A 15,410-nucleotide genomic window follows, 5' to 3' on the forward strand; every position below is an offset into this window, starting at 1 on the left:
TCCTGAGGCTCTGGGATTTGGCCAGATGGGACCAGAGATGCCCACTCCCTGGGTTCACACTACCTCTCTTTATTTTAATGAGCATAAATACCTCTCCCCATGATGTTACAGGACCCACAGGTGGCCCTGTGGTCGCAGGGTGGCAGCCATCTGCACCCAGCAGGCGGCATGGGGGGTGGGCATAACTCCTTCCATCAGAACTACAGCTCCACAGACCAGCAGGAAATCTCTGTTCCCGGGGGCCCCTCTTGGTAATCCAGCTTGAGCTCTCTGGGATGGACAGACAGACAGGTGGTCAGCATGTCTCAGGTTGGGTGGGAAGAGGGAGACAGCTAGGGATAGGAATGTGGAAGGTGGGGGGTCTTGGGGTCCCTCAGAGTTCCCTCCAGCACAGGCTGACAAGGCCTGGCCACCCAAGGGCACCCAGCTATGTGTGGTCTCCAGGGGCCAGGGCTCTGGGAATTCAGGGGGAGTTTTCTACTGCTACCAACTCACTCTAGTGATCTCTGGGCTGGTATGTTTTCTGTGGGTCTGAGTTGACCACCTTTTGTGGGGCCACTGAAAGCTGGGTCAGACTTGTCTAGCCTGACACCTGACTGTCTAGTTCCCAGGCAGGGACAGAGGAGTGGGGGTCCCAGAGCCCGGCTCCCAGCCCCACCCCTGGCCGGGCTCAGTGGCCTGTTGTGCCGAGTCACCTGGTGGCAGAATGGTCACGCCCCTGCACCTTCAGTGTTCGCTTGCTGTCATCTGCTGCTGCCAGGGGCTCCCAGAGCACGTCCTGGTAAAACTGGCCTGAGATACAAAGGGCGGGTCAGCGAGGAATAAAGACGGAGGGAGGCTGGGGGACATGCAGAGGTGATGGCACCGCCTGTTCACAGGCAGAGGCGGCTTCTGATGACGTCCCGAGCCACGTACCAAGGGTCCCACTGACGTGGCTGGAGAAGCGGTCAGTGTCCCGCAGAAGGAGCCGGAGCCCCTCCCCAGGGCCGTCCCAGGACAGCAGGCCGATGGTCACTGTGTCAGGGCTGCTGAGCAGCAGAAGCCCCGCCTTGTCCATGGTCATCTTGAGACTGTGGGGAAACCCGCGTCCTGAGCAGGAAGGGGGGCAAGGAGGTGCCCGCAGGGGACCTGGGCAGCAGCGTGGCAGTGGGCAGGGGCTGCCCTCCCGGCCTCAGGATCTCCTAGTGTGGCCTTTGGTGGGAGGTCCCTTCAATCTTCTGGGTTTCAGTTTCCTCAGTCAACTGGGACCGATGTTAACTTACTGATACCTGGTTATCCCAGCATTTTATATATATATATATATATATATATATATATATTTTTTTTTTTTTTTTTTTTTTTTTTTTTTTTTTTTTGCCCTGCCACACGGCATGCGGCATCTTAGTTCTCTGACCAGGGATCAAACCCATGCCCCCTGCACTGGCAGCGCAGAGTCTTAACCACTGGACCGCCAGGGAAGTCCCCTATCCCAGGATTATTTATAACATGAGATAACGGTTCGTCTCCCTCTGGTTTTCTTAGATTTGGTTTCTCATGAATTATATGACTTAGGGGTTCAAGGATACATTTCCTCTGTCCCTTTTGTTTTTATGGCTAGTGCCTCTTTCTTCTGATGATCAATGTTTAATCATGTGTTTTAAGGTCTAGAAGGGCAAGTCCTTCTCGAATGCCTTCCTTTTTTACTTAAAATAATCTTTGAAATTATTACCACTTTTGTTTTCTTAGGAACGTTAGACTCCTTTAAGCATGTCGAATAAGACCCTGCTGTGACTCTGAGCTTATTTTCAATGGAAACGCCCTAAACTTCCACCGTCTTGTTGACAGAGTTCAGTGTAAAAGCCGTGGTCTATTTTTCTTTATGTGCATCTTCTGTAGCTCATGAAAGTATGTGGATGTTCAATCACCACGATTGATAGGAATCCTTTATTCCATCTTCTAGTGTGTATGTCCAAGGCACAGAAATGCTATTGATCTTTGTCTACCAGATAGCAGGAAACTAAGATCTTTTATGAAATTGGGAACTTTTCAGGTGAGCCCCTCCGATTTGCCAGGTGTGCACTCATGTATCAAGTGGGAACCAGTCTCTTCAGAGGGGCTGGGTGAGAGGGAGCGGACAAGGCTCTCCATACTCAGCACAGGCTGGGGGCTCAGAGAACACAGCTCGAACAGGGCCAGGGTCCTTGGCTTTTCTCCCAGGCCCCTAGTGACTCCCAGAGCAGGAGAGCTACCTCTGCAAGGCTCCACACAGGGAAAGCCCCACAAGAAGAGGTCGCCATCCTTCTCCACTACCCACCAGCTGCCCCGTGTTGATGTCAGAGGGACCTGTCTCTCCTCAATAGAGCTTCAAAGTTAAGGATGACAACTGTAACCTCCCCTGATGGACAGCACTCTCCAACCTCTCGTCGTCAGGGTTACCTCACCACGTAGAGAGCGCACCTTCCCGCATGCCCAGTGGGCACCGTACTGTCTGTGGGCAAAATGCTCCCCGACCACATTCTCTCACTGGACCATCCCCTCAGCCCTCCGACTCAGGGCCGAATGATTATCCCTAGTTAGAAGTGAGAGGGGCTAAGCAGCCTGCCTAGGGTCACTCAGCAGAGCAGCTCCAAACCACACCGTGCCCTGCACAGGACAGAGACCTGGGTTAGGTGTGATGGTAGCCAGGTCCCTGGGACAACCCCTTGGCACCCTCCAGAGCAGGAGGGGTATGTACAGGGCTCTGTGCATCTCTGCCCCTCCTGTGGGTGCGGCCCACTGCAGAGGACTCATGCCCAGCCACTCCCTCCCCAGGCCTGCGGCGTCCCATCACCAGCTAACGTGGGGTGAGGGGTCACCGCTGGTCCCCAGCCTGTGGCTTACCCTGGCATCACCGAGTACAGAGTTTTCTTCCACTTGTATGCAGAGCTTCTTCGGTTCCGAGTCACTACCACGTGCTCAGGGGATGCACGAACCTGCAGCTGGGGTTTCTTGAAGGTCACCTCAATCCACGAGAAGTGGGCCTTCTCTGTCTCATAGTGGCCAGTCACCTCAATCCCTGAGAGGGCCGGGAGCAGAGAGGTCAAAGCTGTGGTCCCAGCTGGGCACTGGCCTGAACAGGTGGTCCCCCCCGCTACAACCCCCGGAGCCGCTCTTCACCCACTCACCTCCGGTCCCCTTCCCCAGCCTCCCCTCACACCGCGGGCCTGCTTCCCACAGTCTTTCCACTCATCCCTTGGTTCCCTATGGCCTTGGAGGGGTCCCCGAGTCTTGGGTGACAGCCATCTTCAGACGAGCCCTCTGAGGAGGGAGGTCTCGTGTGAAGTCAGTAAACGCGCGTGAAGCCCCTGCAGTGTGCCTGACCCTGAGCTGGGCACCGTGGCCAAGAGTGGGAGGGAAAGTCAGTGGTCCCTAGCCTCAGGGAGCAAACCGACTCTGGGCCTGGCGTGATGAAGCGGGAGACAGTGTGTGAGGGTCTGGGGGAAACGAGGGGGCCGCAGATGTTCGTTGACTGTGATGGCTCTGCAGCTGTGCATTTGAGCATCTCGAGTGCTGTGTGTCCCCACGTCTGACCTGACAGCTCAGCTCCACCCTTCTGGGGACTTGGGGGCAGGTCTGGCCAGCGCACCTACCTCCTCCCCCCATTTGTTTCCTCCACACCCCCTTCAGGGCTCTGTGCTTCTGCCTACCCATTCCTCTACCTTGTGGACCCCCCACTTCTCTGCCAAGGCCCAGTCACCCCCATATGACCCTGTGCAGCCTCCCCTGACCCTAGGACAGCTCTCATCTCCTCCTCTGGGCTCGTCTCCACGGTGCTCTGGGCACGGACGACAGGCCCCTGTGCTGCTCTGTGCCCAGGTCTGTCTCCCCACACCTGAAGTATGGCAGTGCCTGGGGGCAAGCCCACATCTGGTCACCCTGGGGTGCAGGCCACCCAGGCCTGCATATGTGGTGCCCAGTGAAAGGTCTGTGGGGAAGACGTATGAGCACAAGTGTCGGTGCTCAGGGGCGTGGCCACGTTACCACCTGGGACGAGGACTGCCCGTGAGTCTCTGTGGGCAGGTTTCCCACCGTTTTTTTCCGGGGTGGGAAGTTGGTGCCCGGGTCTCTCTGGGTGTATGACTGGGTGTGCACCTCTCACCTTGGCCAGGGTCTGAGAGCAGGTTCGTTGGTCCCTGAGAGCGCTTGAGGTCCACACAGAGCCGGTCCACGCTCTGCCCAGGCAGCGGCAGGATGATGGAAGGAGGCTGGATGGGGGCTGGGACAGCAGGTGTGGTTCTGGGGGAAGGTAGAGCAGGCTGGGGGTGAGGACGGGGAGGGGGGCTGAGGGGAGCTGGCACTTACCGGGGTGTGGGGCTGCCGTGGTTGTTTCTGAAAGAAGAAATAGTCTGGGTTTAGGCAGCCCCTTCCTCGGGAGGGGCAGGCTGAGGAATGGAGTAGCAGATGGGTGTGGCAGGGCTCCCTCTCCATCGAGAAACCCACGTGACAGGTTTGTAGAGCTCCCCGGGCTCTCCCCTCCCAGGGTCTCCCTGCTATAGGGCCAGAATCTATTGCTGCCTGGAGGTACCTTTGATTCTTAAGTCCATGTCATGAGACACTTCATCAAGAACTGAGGTAGCTGATGGCCCTGACGCAGGCGTTAGTGCAGGAACAGCCAGGAACAGAAAGGGAGAAGGCAGTCAGGATTCAAAGCAATCGGCAAGCCCTCCAGCCATCACTGCCACCTGCCACCCACCAAGCTCCAATCCCACAACCCCTGCCACACGTACACCCAATCTGGAAGAGCCTTTGCAAAGAGATTTTTCAACCAGAAGAGCATGCTATTAGGGAAAACGCTGAGGAGACAGGGTCCAGCCTGGCCCTGTGGCTGTGTCTGAGTCCAGATTTGGAGATCAGAAACAGCTCAAGGGACTACTCCTGGCTTTGGGAATGGAGGAAACCTTCCCTTTCTAGAACGTTCCATCCTGAGCCAGCCTCCAGAGTGTAATGAATCCAATTCAGTAAAAATAAAGGACACGTTATTTAACATCATACCTTACAGCAACTCCCCCTGGTCTGTGCCTAGCCCTGTGCTTGGTGCTTTATCTCATCCAACTCTATGGGGAGGTTCATCTTGAGGAAACTAGGCCCTCAGAGGGTCAGAAAGCGGCTTACGTGACATCACGTCTGGTAGCATTGGTCCCCAGGTCGTACGGTGGGATGGATAAGGAAGATGAGGAGGATGAAGAGGTCCAGGTGGTCCTAATCTCGTTGGGAAGCTGTACAGCTTATCGAAAACTCCAGCTTTGGAAAAGTTGACACATGCAGTCTTTTCTCAAGCAGTGCCATGGGTCCCCACAGCCAGGGCTCTGGGACCCACCCCAGAAGAGGGACGTGGAGAAGGCAAATGGCTCCCCTCCCCACACCCGCCATTCTGGGAGAAATTCAAAGCTGGAACAATGGACCCTTCTTGAACTCCTCCCTGCTGGGATATCGGCCCCCCTTGCCCCACTCTGGCAGTGCCCCTCAAACTACCTTGTCCTCTCCAGCCTCTTCTTTTAGAAAAGACAGGGTCTGCACTGCTGCCTCCTAATCGGACACAACTGGATTTGAGTCCCAGCCCTGCCACCAGCTAGGCGAGACAAGAGTCACTCCCCCCCACAGCCAGGGCAGAGCCCAGTCTGTGGCCAGGGTCAAGGTTCTGTCAACAGCCCCTTCCTCTATCCTCTCCTCTTTTGCTACCTGTTATTCTGGACGCTCTGTCTCCCATGGAATGATGTCTGAAGAGAGTGTGACCTGGAAATCAGAGAGACCTGGGTTTGCTTCTTGGATGTGCCTTTCTGGGGCCCCCAGTGGGATGCGGGCCTGTGTCCCTAGTGCCCAGGACAGGGCCTGAGTGGCAACCAATATCTGAATGAACAGGTAACTAAATGCACCAGCGTGCTTGGGCAGATGACACCCCCTCCTGAGCAGGGCTGGGCTGGAGAGGCCCCGGCTAGCAACTTCATGGTCGCTGTACCATAGGCCCTGTGTCAACCAATAGTCACCCAGGCCAGCCTTAGAGGGTATTAGGCCCTTACCTGAGTGGACGTTCCTGTGTCTGTTTTCTGGTTAAGACAAAAAGAGGGAGAAAGAGAGAGATACACTGTCAGGGTGGTTTTGATAAATTTGAAGTGCTTCTGTTTAACCTTGCTTCCCAGCCCCAGCACTACACAGGTGCAGTGAACATGCAGGGGTCAGGAGACTGGCCTCAGTTTCCTCATCAATGAAATAGGGTAAGTCTCCTGGGAGTCTGTGGGTGGCAGGGGTGGCATCTTAGTCAGGATGTGGGGAGGGGCTGGGGAGAATGCTGGGTCAAAACTCTGCTGCCACACCCACCATTTTCCACGGGCTTCTCAGCAACCTGAGACTGCTCTTGACCTTCCGGTTTGGTGATCACCATGGACGTGAGCGGGGTGACAAAGCTGTAGCTGAGCGACAAGTTCAGAGCTCGGGCCTCAAGAGCCTGCTTCTCAGCATCTAGCGTGGAGACTCTGCAGGCGGAGGAGACCAGTGGCTCAGCAGGCCCCCGGGTGCCCAGTCAGACTCACCCTCCCTTCCAGACCCCTCTAGGGAGCTCCCACTGGGAGTCTGGAACTCAGACACGATACCGCCACCCTGTCCCCATGCCTAGCGCCAGCTGTGCCTGCCCCACCGGTGAAGAGCCTGGGGAAGTGCTGAGACCATGTGTGGCCACCCCAGTGGGCCCTGGAGGGTGCGTGCACCCACGTTTGCTCCAGCAGTTGCTGGATGGTCAGGTACGCCCACAGTCTCTCCATGAAGCTGTGGAAGATGTATCTGGGGCTCCGGAACGCCTCCTCCTGCTCTGCCACGCGGGACTCCGTTACAAAGGTGATGTTCTCCATGTGCTGGAAAGAGGGGCCCAGCCAGGGCAGGAGCAGTGAGGGTGTGACGTCTGCACCCGGCCTGGCGCTGCCCAGCACTGCCACGAGAAACCTGGCGGGGGCAGCGTCGGCTGCAAGGCCACATTTCCTTTGAGTAGAGTGGAGAGTAGGGAGTGTGTTTAGGGGTGTGAGGGGCTCAGCCACAGAGCCTCCAAGGATGACAAGGAGGTGGAGATAAAAGGGAGCAAACTATCCCAGGTGCTACACAGCAGGCGCAGAACCAGGAGCTGCATGAATTTTTGCCTTCTCCACACATACAGCTATTTGTTTGATGGTTCTTCTCCAATCAACTTTAAATAGACTAACACTCTTGGTCTTGACCCAAGCAATAATACCTGTGAAATCTTAGGTCTGTGGTTCGAGTTATTCTTCAGAACACATTAAAATAAATACATAACTACTAAAACAAAGACATGTTTGTTTGTAAACTACTCCAAGTCACCTTGGGTTCTGCACTTTGGGAACCCCCGGCCTCCAGGATATCAGCAGCTAACATACATGGAGCGTTTATACCAGGCGAGACCTTAATCCCCACTGCAGCTTTACCAGTTGTGGGCGAGGTGACTTATTTTCATTTGTATACAGCAGGAAACTGAGGCACAGGGAGCTTAAGTGCCTTGCCCCAGGTCTCACCTCTGGGAGATGGCAGAGCTGGAGGTGAAGCCGGGCAGGCTGGCCACAGGGCATGCCCTGCCCATCATGACACTTGGCTACTTCTCCTGAGATGAGGCCCTGGGCCCCCCATGCCTGCTTGCGTAGCCCACCTGCTATTCTCCCCACACATGCTGCCTGCCTGCCACGCAAGCCTGGAACATTCCTCCATCCCTCCACCATCTGGCCTCCGCCACCTTCTACTCACCTCTCAGTCTTAGCTGAGCCTCCTCTGGGAAGCCCTCCCTGATCCCCAGGCCAGGCTGGGGTTCCCAGTGCTGCTCCCGAGTCCCCGAATTTATCCAGCCTGCAGCTCCTTGTTTGTGTGACAATTTACCCATGCTGTCTCTCCCGTGAGGGCAGTAACCCCAGGGCCTAGAGAAGTGCTGTGTTTCTCTTCGTGGAATGAGAGGGCCTCCCATGGCACAGAGGCAGGGAAGGCTGGGCAAGGACAGGACGCCACATGGTGAGCTGGGTTCTTGACCCGGCTGCAGTGGGGCCCAGGGCAAACCACCTGCTCTGCCTGGATGTCAGGCTGCTCATCTGTGAAATGGGAGCAGTCCTCCCTGCCTGACTGTAACCTCAGAGGGCTGGTGTGAGGACAGGAGGGGATGCCAAGCACCTGGTGCCCTTGGGAACAGCAGCAGCAGCACTGACTGACCGTTGAGTGTCTGCCGCATGCCGGCCCCACACAGGTGCTCTCGGAAAATCACATCATCTCACTGAACCTCTACCAGGAGCCAACACGGTGGGGATGCGACATCCGCAAGTGGCAGAGGGCACTCTGTAACTTGCTCAAGGTCAACCGGCTGGAGCCTGGCAGGGCTGGGGTTTGAACCCAGCCGCTCTGACTGCCTGCCCCGGCTGCCCTTCCCCTCCAGGATGGCTGGCCACACCTACCAGCTGCCCCCTGACTTTGGCTGAGAGCACATCAGGGTTCTGGTCCCGGAGCTTCCCGGCCACAACCAACTCGGAGCCCTTGAAGAACAGCCGGAAGGCGTCCTGTGTGACCGCCTCCACGGCGTTGCTTGGGTACTCGAAGGCCACCGATGTCATCAGTGGGTTGGCCACCTCTTGGTAGAAGTCCTGCACGGTGGGGGTGTCATAAGGGCTGTGCTGGGGTCTGCCCGCCTGTCAGTGCCATCCCTCGCTCACATGGCCCAGCAGGGGCGCACGGGCACCTGGAGCTGCAGCGCGGAGTCCGAGTCCTCATAGATGCGCCGGGCCAGGCCGCCGTTGTCCAGTGCCAGCTTCTCCAGGAAGGCGTAGCTGACGTCGAAGCCGAAGCCCAGGCAGAAGAGGCTGTGCTGGCCATCTATGGCTTCCTGAACGTTCTTCTGGATCCTTGAGGGGTTGGTTTCCCCTGGACCCAGTGGTTTGGGAAAGGGGTGAGGAAACAGTGATTTGCTCAACAGATATTTCTGGAATCTCAGAGCCAGAGGGGCCTCAGAGATCCCCCCTCCCTGCCCCAGGTCCCACAGCAAGCCGCGCTGGAGCCCAGCTACTCCCTCTGGGCAGCATGCCCTGGGGCTGCTGGCAGTGCCTCACCCGCAGTGGGGTCACCGTCGGTGAGGAGGATGATGAGGGTGACGCTTCCCGCGGGCAGCAGCTCCTCCCGGTTGGCTCTCTCTAGCAGCTGCACGGCCATCAGTATCGCATCGTTTATATTGGTCCCTGTGGGGCACACACTCTTAGGGTGGCTCCCAGCAGGGTGCCCCAGGCTGGGCTCAGTGTCCTGGACGTCACGACCGTGCAAGGCTGCAGAGGTGCTCACCTCCCTGGGCCTGGATGCCAGTGGCGTAGCTCTTGGCCTCATTCACGTTCTCAGCCGAGGCTGGCACTAGCTGTGGCTTCCACTGGGCTGCTTCCCCACTGAAGCTGATGAGGTTGAACTGGTCACGGGGACCGAGGTCACCCAGGATCTTGATGAGGGCTTCCCGGGTCTGGTCAGGGGAAGGGGACACAAGGTGGGTGTCTCAGTGGGGCCTCCCTGGGGGCTCATGTGCCCTTGGGCTGCACCCCCAGGCTCACATCTGCAGTGAGGACATGGTGAACGCTCTAGCGGCAGGACCTGCCCCAAACTCTGACCAACCTCGATCCATGGGAGCCCCCTAACTAGGAAGATGGAGGAGGGCAGGTCTGCCTGCTGGACCAGAGCTGATGGTGTGGGACATCTGTGAGTTTTCAGGACCCCGCCTGGCCCATGGGACCCACCTGCTGGATTTTCCTGCCCCTCATGGAGCCGCTCTTGTCAATGACAAAGATCACGTTCTTGGGGATCGTGGCCAGGTGCTCAGGGGCAAAGTAGTGCACGAAGTAGCCATTCTCGATCTGTGACCAGAGTGAGACACACCCAGGTGTAAGAGCTGCAGCCCTGCCCTGCCCCTAACCAGCCTCCTCACCCCCAGTCCTGGGGTTCCTCTGTTCTCTTCATTCCATCCCCCTCCATCCCTGTCCCACCATTAACCTCCCCAAATCCTTGCCATACTTTAGGGTTTAGTCCAGCCCCTCCCTTGCAGAAGGCTTCCCTGCTCATGCATGGCCCACCAGAACTCTACCCCTACTTTACCTCTTACTTGTTTTAGTATTTGAGGCAGCTTATACTAAAAGGTTCAGACATAATAAACCTGAGATCCATCAAAAAAGTGAAGAATCCAAAAACAAAGTCCATCTATGGCTTCCTGCATGTTCTTCTGGATCCTCGAGGGGTTGGTCTCCCCTGGACCCAGTGGTTTGGGAAAGGGGCGAGAAAACAGTGATTTGCTCAAAAATAAAGGGGAAGCACAATGATGCCAGAAGCTTGTGTGAAAGAAGGTACTGTAATTGAGCATAAAAGTGAACTGTGAGTCTCCTGGCAGCCAAGGCTACAAGGGAAACCCTGCAGGGCAGTTCTTCAGCAGAGACAAACTTTCTTCCCTCTGAAAGAGAATTGTTTCAGGGGCAACACAACTAAACTGCCTGTTTGCCGTCTGTGCTGCCCCTGGTGCATACAGATAACTAGGGGTGGTTATTTTGTCTTTTCTTTTAGAACTCCCAGGCTCAGGTCCTTGATGGTAGATGGACTTTTTGGGGGCTCAGCTCTTCTCTGGAGCCCACACACCTGAATGGAACCCCCGGAGACAGTCCGGTCCACATCATAGCGGACGATGAAGTTGCCATCCAGGACTGTGTCCTGCTGCTGCTCTGGAGACTTTTGCTGCTGGGACAGTGTCGGCTTGAATCGGACATGAGCCTGGAAAAATGACCAGGTTGAAGTCGGGAGGAGCAGCAAGGCCATGTCAACAACACCCCTCACCCCCATCTGAAGAGAGAATTCCAGGAGGCAGCCTTGGGTCAAATTCCAGAGAACTTTCTCTCCAGCTGAGCTATCGGATAGACTGCCTCCACGTAGGGGAGTGGGTACAAGGGAATCCCCTGCTCCTAGATCTGTGCAAGCAGAGGCTGGGCTCAGGATGTGTACGGTCCAGTCAGCTCCTCCTCCCTACCTGGTCCTGGGACCCTGACATCAGTCTTCTCTCCCGATCTCAGGGTTCAAACCAGCACCCACCATCCTTCCCTAGGCCTTGCCCTCCCCATCTGCCAAATGACAGCATGGACACAGGAACCTCACAAGTCCCTCTAGCTCAGAGATTCTGCCCAATGGTCCCACTCTCTGGAAATCCAGGCCCATAGAGCCAGCCTGAAGACAGGCCCCTGGGAACTCCCACCCGCAGACTATAGCAGGCCCACCTTGGTCTTGTTCTGTGAGGTGGTGAGGGCCTCTGCCAGTTCATTGGTCATGAAGGTGCTCTCTGTCTCCAGAAAGCTGATGCCCTGAGGCTCGGAGATGTAAATGTCCATCTAGAGGCAAGAAGTGGGTTACTGGGTCTGCTGGGGTACAGGGTTGGCCCTCACAGGAGGCAGAAGGGCAAGTAGGGGCCGCCCTCAGGAGAGTGAGGTCATCTAGGAGGACTTCTAAGAGGAGGCGGCACCAGGTACCTGCAGGTGCTTGACTAGCTGCTGGGGCTGGACTTTCAGCAGCAGCTCGTACGCTCCCAGGTGCCGCACCAGGAGCTCCTCATACACCAGCTCGAAGGTGACCTTGGCAGCGGGCGCTACACTGACTGACACCTGGAACTGCTCTGTCTTTCTCCCAGTGGCCCTGGGGGAAGAGGGCATCAGGTCTGCCCCTCAGACCAGGGGTGGCTGAAGGCAGGGGCAGCCCCCACCCCCACAGGGTCCTCCCCACCCCGTTGGGCTCACTTGACGAGGCCGGCGCTCTCTCCCCTCGCCACAGCCGCGCTGTATTGCTCCTGGGCTGCAGCCTTCTCCTTGATGTTACCGGGGTAGGTCACACCATCAATGATCCTGGGGCAGGAGGGAGAGAGTTGTTGAGAGCCTGGTGGGGGAGCCCCCCTGCAATCCTGCCTCCTCCGGGACTTCACGTGCCTCTTGACAGACTGACTCCCATCTTTACCTGAGCCCACCCATTTATTATGCACCTACTGTGGACACGACTCTGTGCGGGGCCCGGTGTGGATGGGGGCTCTGCAGGCCTCCGTCTACCCTGAGACGTGCATTGTGTCGGCAAACATGCCTTTTACTGAACAACTGGGATGAAGGCTGCAGGGGAGGCAGGTCCCGGCCTCTCTTCTCCCTTCCTGTCTGGCTCCACGTCCCAGTTGCCCCTTCCATCCCACAGACTGTTCTCAGAGGAACGGGTCAGCCACCAGCGAGATCTCTGAGCCACAGTTCACTCAGCCCCGTGGGGCAGACTCAGCAGGAGGGAGATGCTGGCTCCCAGGCCAGTGGAGACACGGGACTGAAGGCTCTGACCCCTCTCCCCCATGGCTGCCCCCTCTTCCAACACCGGACAGGCCACTCTGCAGAGAGGTTGGCCTTTGGGGAAGGAAGTTTTGGACAACTGGTGGACAGGGCTCCTTGGGGCGTGCAGACAATCCTAGCAGCCATTTCTGGGGACTGAGAGTGAACTGGCAGGCAAACATAAGCCTGCTCTGTCTGGGGGTGGTGTGAGAGGGTGAGAGTGTACAGGGGGGAGGGGGGCAGCCAGGACCTCAGGACCAAGTGTCCTTCCTCCACACCTTCCTGACCTCCCTGGTCACAATTTAACTCTGGGCTAGGGATTGGGCTGCTGCTGGGCTGCAGGGCTCCTCTTCCCAGATGCCCAATTTGGGATTCCAAGCAGGTTGGGGAGCAGGGCACCCTGCCCACTGCTTCCCTATCTCATGCAGCAGCAGGAGCTGGGCCCAGAGAGGGGTGCAAGTCCAGGGCCCTCAGCAGATGCGATGGGCCTGAAACCTCGTAACTTGCTGGCCGTGGCACCCACATGGGAGGTGGGGTGCAGCCTGTGAAGCTTATGCTGCAAGTTGGGCAGCACAGGCCTGGCTCCAGGGTGAGGAAATCAAGGGCTGCTGGAGGCGGTGTGGGCAGAGAGATAAGGAGCCAACCACAGGGACCGGACCCCCACCGCAGGTTTTCAGAGGTCCCAGGGTGCACTGGGGACTCCACCTGAGATGCTCGCTCTCTGCCCCACCCATCACCCTCCCTGAGTTTCTGGGATCAGCCTCTCTCTGGCCTGTCCTCAATCACTGCCTCTCCTGTGGGGCCAGGGACAGAGAGTTCTCTTGCATTTAGCAAACATTGCAAAACTCGGTCGGGAAGGGTGGGGGAGGACAGTAGAGACAAGGTGAGGATCATCACCTGCTCACAGAGTCCACAGAAACCCCAGGGGCCTCCCAATGCAGCTTCTGACCCAGAGCAGAACCACCCTCTGCAGTATCCCAGTTGGGGGTGTGGGGGGATGAGCCTGGCTTAGAACTTCTGTGACAAGGAGGTGGTCCCCCTCCTTGAGGCACTGCTTCATTGTGGGGCAGCCCAGGGGTTAGGAAGTTTTCTGTATTCTGAACTGGAATCTGCCTTTTGGTGACTCCCTTCTGCCTGGGCTTGGCCTCAGGATGCCCCAAGTCTGTACTTCTCAAAGGCAAAGACACAAAGATACCGTGGTTCTCCGTCTGCCACCTGGGCAGCACTCAGGGAAAATGGATGAACAGATGGAGAGATGGATGGCGAGAGGGACCAACGGAGGGAGGGATGAAGGGACGGCGGGATGGATGGAGGAAGGGAGGAAGGGATACAGGGAGGGAAGGAGGGAGGGAGGGAGGAAGGGAGAACCGGAAGGACGAAGGGATAAAAGGATGGAGGGAGGGAAACGTCTCTGAGAATGCATGAAGTTCCTGGCTAAAGCCTCTGGTCCCTGTATTGCCTACAGGTGGAGCACACACACCTCAGGCATATATCCTGGCACATCTCACATCAGGAAGAGGCCCTCTCTTCCTGATCCGGCACAGGGACCGACCATGGTGTCACAGTGCTGGATTGGGGAGGGGGGACGAGGAGGAGAGCAGGAGGGCACCTACATGGAGAAGTTGGTGATGAAGGCTTTCTTGGGCAGCTCCATCTGGAAGGTGATCGCCTGCAAAGTACTGGCCTTGTTGACCACCCGGCTGGTGACGACTGTGTGGGCAAATCGGGATGAGACCTTGGAGTCTACAGTGAGGCTGTAGATGTCGATGTCATTCTGGGCCAGTGGAGGAGGAAAGGAAAGGGTAGGACTGTTCAATGTTCTTCAAGAGTGGGCCTTGGCCTTGGTCCCAGACCAAGCCCCCAACCCCAAGCGAGACACTGATCAAGTCTCAGGCAAAATTCCATGAAGCATTTCATTTGTGAACTTTCATCTCAGATCAGAGGCAGCTGTGTGCTTCATCCCCCATCCTACAGTGCCACGGGGCAGGGATCAGTCTGTCTTGTTCAGTGGGGGCCATAGTGCCCCTCGGAGAACAAGCAGGCAAGGGGTGGGGGGTGGATCCTGAGCCCCACTGAGTCTGCGAGGAACTTACTTATCCTTGGGGCAGAGGTGAGGGGCACAGGGTCCTGTTGGGTCAGGAAGCTTCCATGCTATCTTAGCTCCGCCCAGTGAAAGGGCAGTGAACAAGTCCTGTGACTGGGGAAAACAGCCCCTGCCAACCTCTCCCCAGGGGCCTGCAGGAGCTGGGAGAACTGGAGGTAGGGAGGGTCCATCTCTAAGGCTGGGCATCTTCTGCTTTGCCCCCTTTTCCCTGCAGCATTGGGCCTCTCCTGTTGCCCTGTCCACAGGGCACTCCCCCAGGCATGTGTGTTTCGCTCGAGGTCTGCGGTCTCCAAGGAAGGGCATGTGCAAACAGGCAGAGCCTACACATCTCTCGCCCGCCTGCATGTGGCACACCTGTGCTTAGCACAGAGGTGCGCGGCGGGCCGTGTGGCTTGTTTACACGTGAGTGTCTGCTCCATGCCAGACACTGTACTCAGCATTTTACAACACTATGGGTTTCCTCTTCACCACAAACTTCTAAATAGTTCTATTACTACCTTGTTCTACAGATGAGGAAAAAGAGACACGGAAAGCATTAATGACTTCCGAGAGGTCACGCAGCCAGGAGGCGTAAGCTGGGCTCCTGAGGCCCATTCTTACCCACCCCACCCACTGCCGCCCTCCAGGGCAACTTGTTAGGCTGCACTTCCTCCCCGTGAACTGCGAATACCAGGATCACCCCTTCTTGTAAATGGGGGACTCTCCATAGAGCCCTCAGGGTAGTGCCTGGTGGATGGGCAGCGCTACTTCTCTGCACACACACTGACCCGTGCTCACTTGCACACACCGAGGCTCTCCTCCCCTTCACCCACTTGTCCCACTCACGCTCAGGTGCACACATACAGGAACCCGGGGACACCCGCTACCTTTTGGGCCCTGAGGGTCTGGAGGGTGGCCAGCGAGAGCAGGACCAGCACGATGCCGCAGGCGCGGCCAGGGGCTGGGGTCTTCAT

General features: G+C 57.2%; 1 protein-coding gene across 3 annotated transcripts; it reads right to left on the reverse strand.

Annotated features, from left to right (window-relative positions):
- Positions 1 to 200: 200 nt before the first annotated feature.
- On the reverse strand, positions 201 to 15,410 carry ITIH4 (inter-alpha-trypsin inhibitor heavy chain 4). Of its 3 annotated transcripts, none has more exons than XM_061195430.1 (24): positions 15,324 to 15,410; positions 13,967 to 14,127; positions 11,793 to 11,897; positions 11,529 to 11,691; positions 11,280 to 11,390; positions 10,651 to 10,782; positions 9,765 to 9,881; positions 9,325 to 9,493; positions 9,099 to 9,224; positions 8,732 to 8,913; positions 8,451 to 8,636; positions 6,724 to 6,863; positions 6,334 to 6,488; positions 6,036 to 6,062; positions 5,698 to 5,751; positions 5,491 to 5,544; positions 5,131 to 5,217; positions 4,544 to 4,603; positions 4,321 to 4,347; positions 4,118 to 4,234; positions 2,860 to 3,034; positions 916 to 1,070; positions 696 to 792; positions 201 to 270 (listed from the first exon to the last, which is right to left on the reverse strand). In XM_061195430.1, exons 1-24 carry the CDS (start codon positions 15,408 to 15,410, stop codon positions 201 to 203), a joined length of 2,757 nt encoding a protein of 918 aa, XP_061051413.1. The 3 variants fall into 3 exon arrangements, with proteins under 3 accessions (XP_061051413.1, XP_061051411.1, XP_061051412.1); XM_061195428.1 differs by having other exon boundaries at positions 5,131 to 5,259; XM_061195429.1 differs by lacking the exon at positions 4,321 to 4,347 and having other exon boundaries at positions 4,118 to 4,254; positions 4,534 to 4,585; positions 5,131 to 5,259.

Source organism: Eubalaena glacialis, chromosome 7 (assembly GCF_028564815.1).
Source record: "Eubalaena glacialis isolate mEubGla1 chromosome 7, mEubGla1.1.hap2.+ XY, whole genome shotgun sequence".
NCBI classification, from domain to species: domain Eukaryota; kingdom Metazoa; phylum Chordata; class Mammalia; order Artiodactyla; family Balaenidae; genus Eubalaena; species Eubalaena glacialis.

Excerpts from the sequence above, each read along its gene's own strand:
- ITIH4 (XM_061195428.1), bottom strand. The coding sequence starts at position 15,410 with ATGAAGACCCCAGCCCCTGGCCGCGCCTGCGGCATCGTGCTGGTCCTG. Across the intron at positions 11,391-11,528 it reads AGCTAGTCAAGCACCTGCAG|ATGGACATTTACATCTCCGA; the intron begins GTACCTGGTGCC and ends TCTTGCCTCTAG. Across the intron at positions 6,864-8,450 it reads CCAAAGTCAGGGGGCAGCTG|CACATGGAGAACATCACCTT; the intron begins GTAGGTGTGGCC and ends CCCTCTTTCCAG.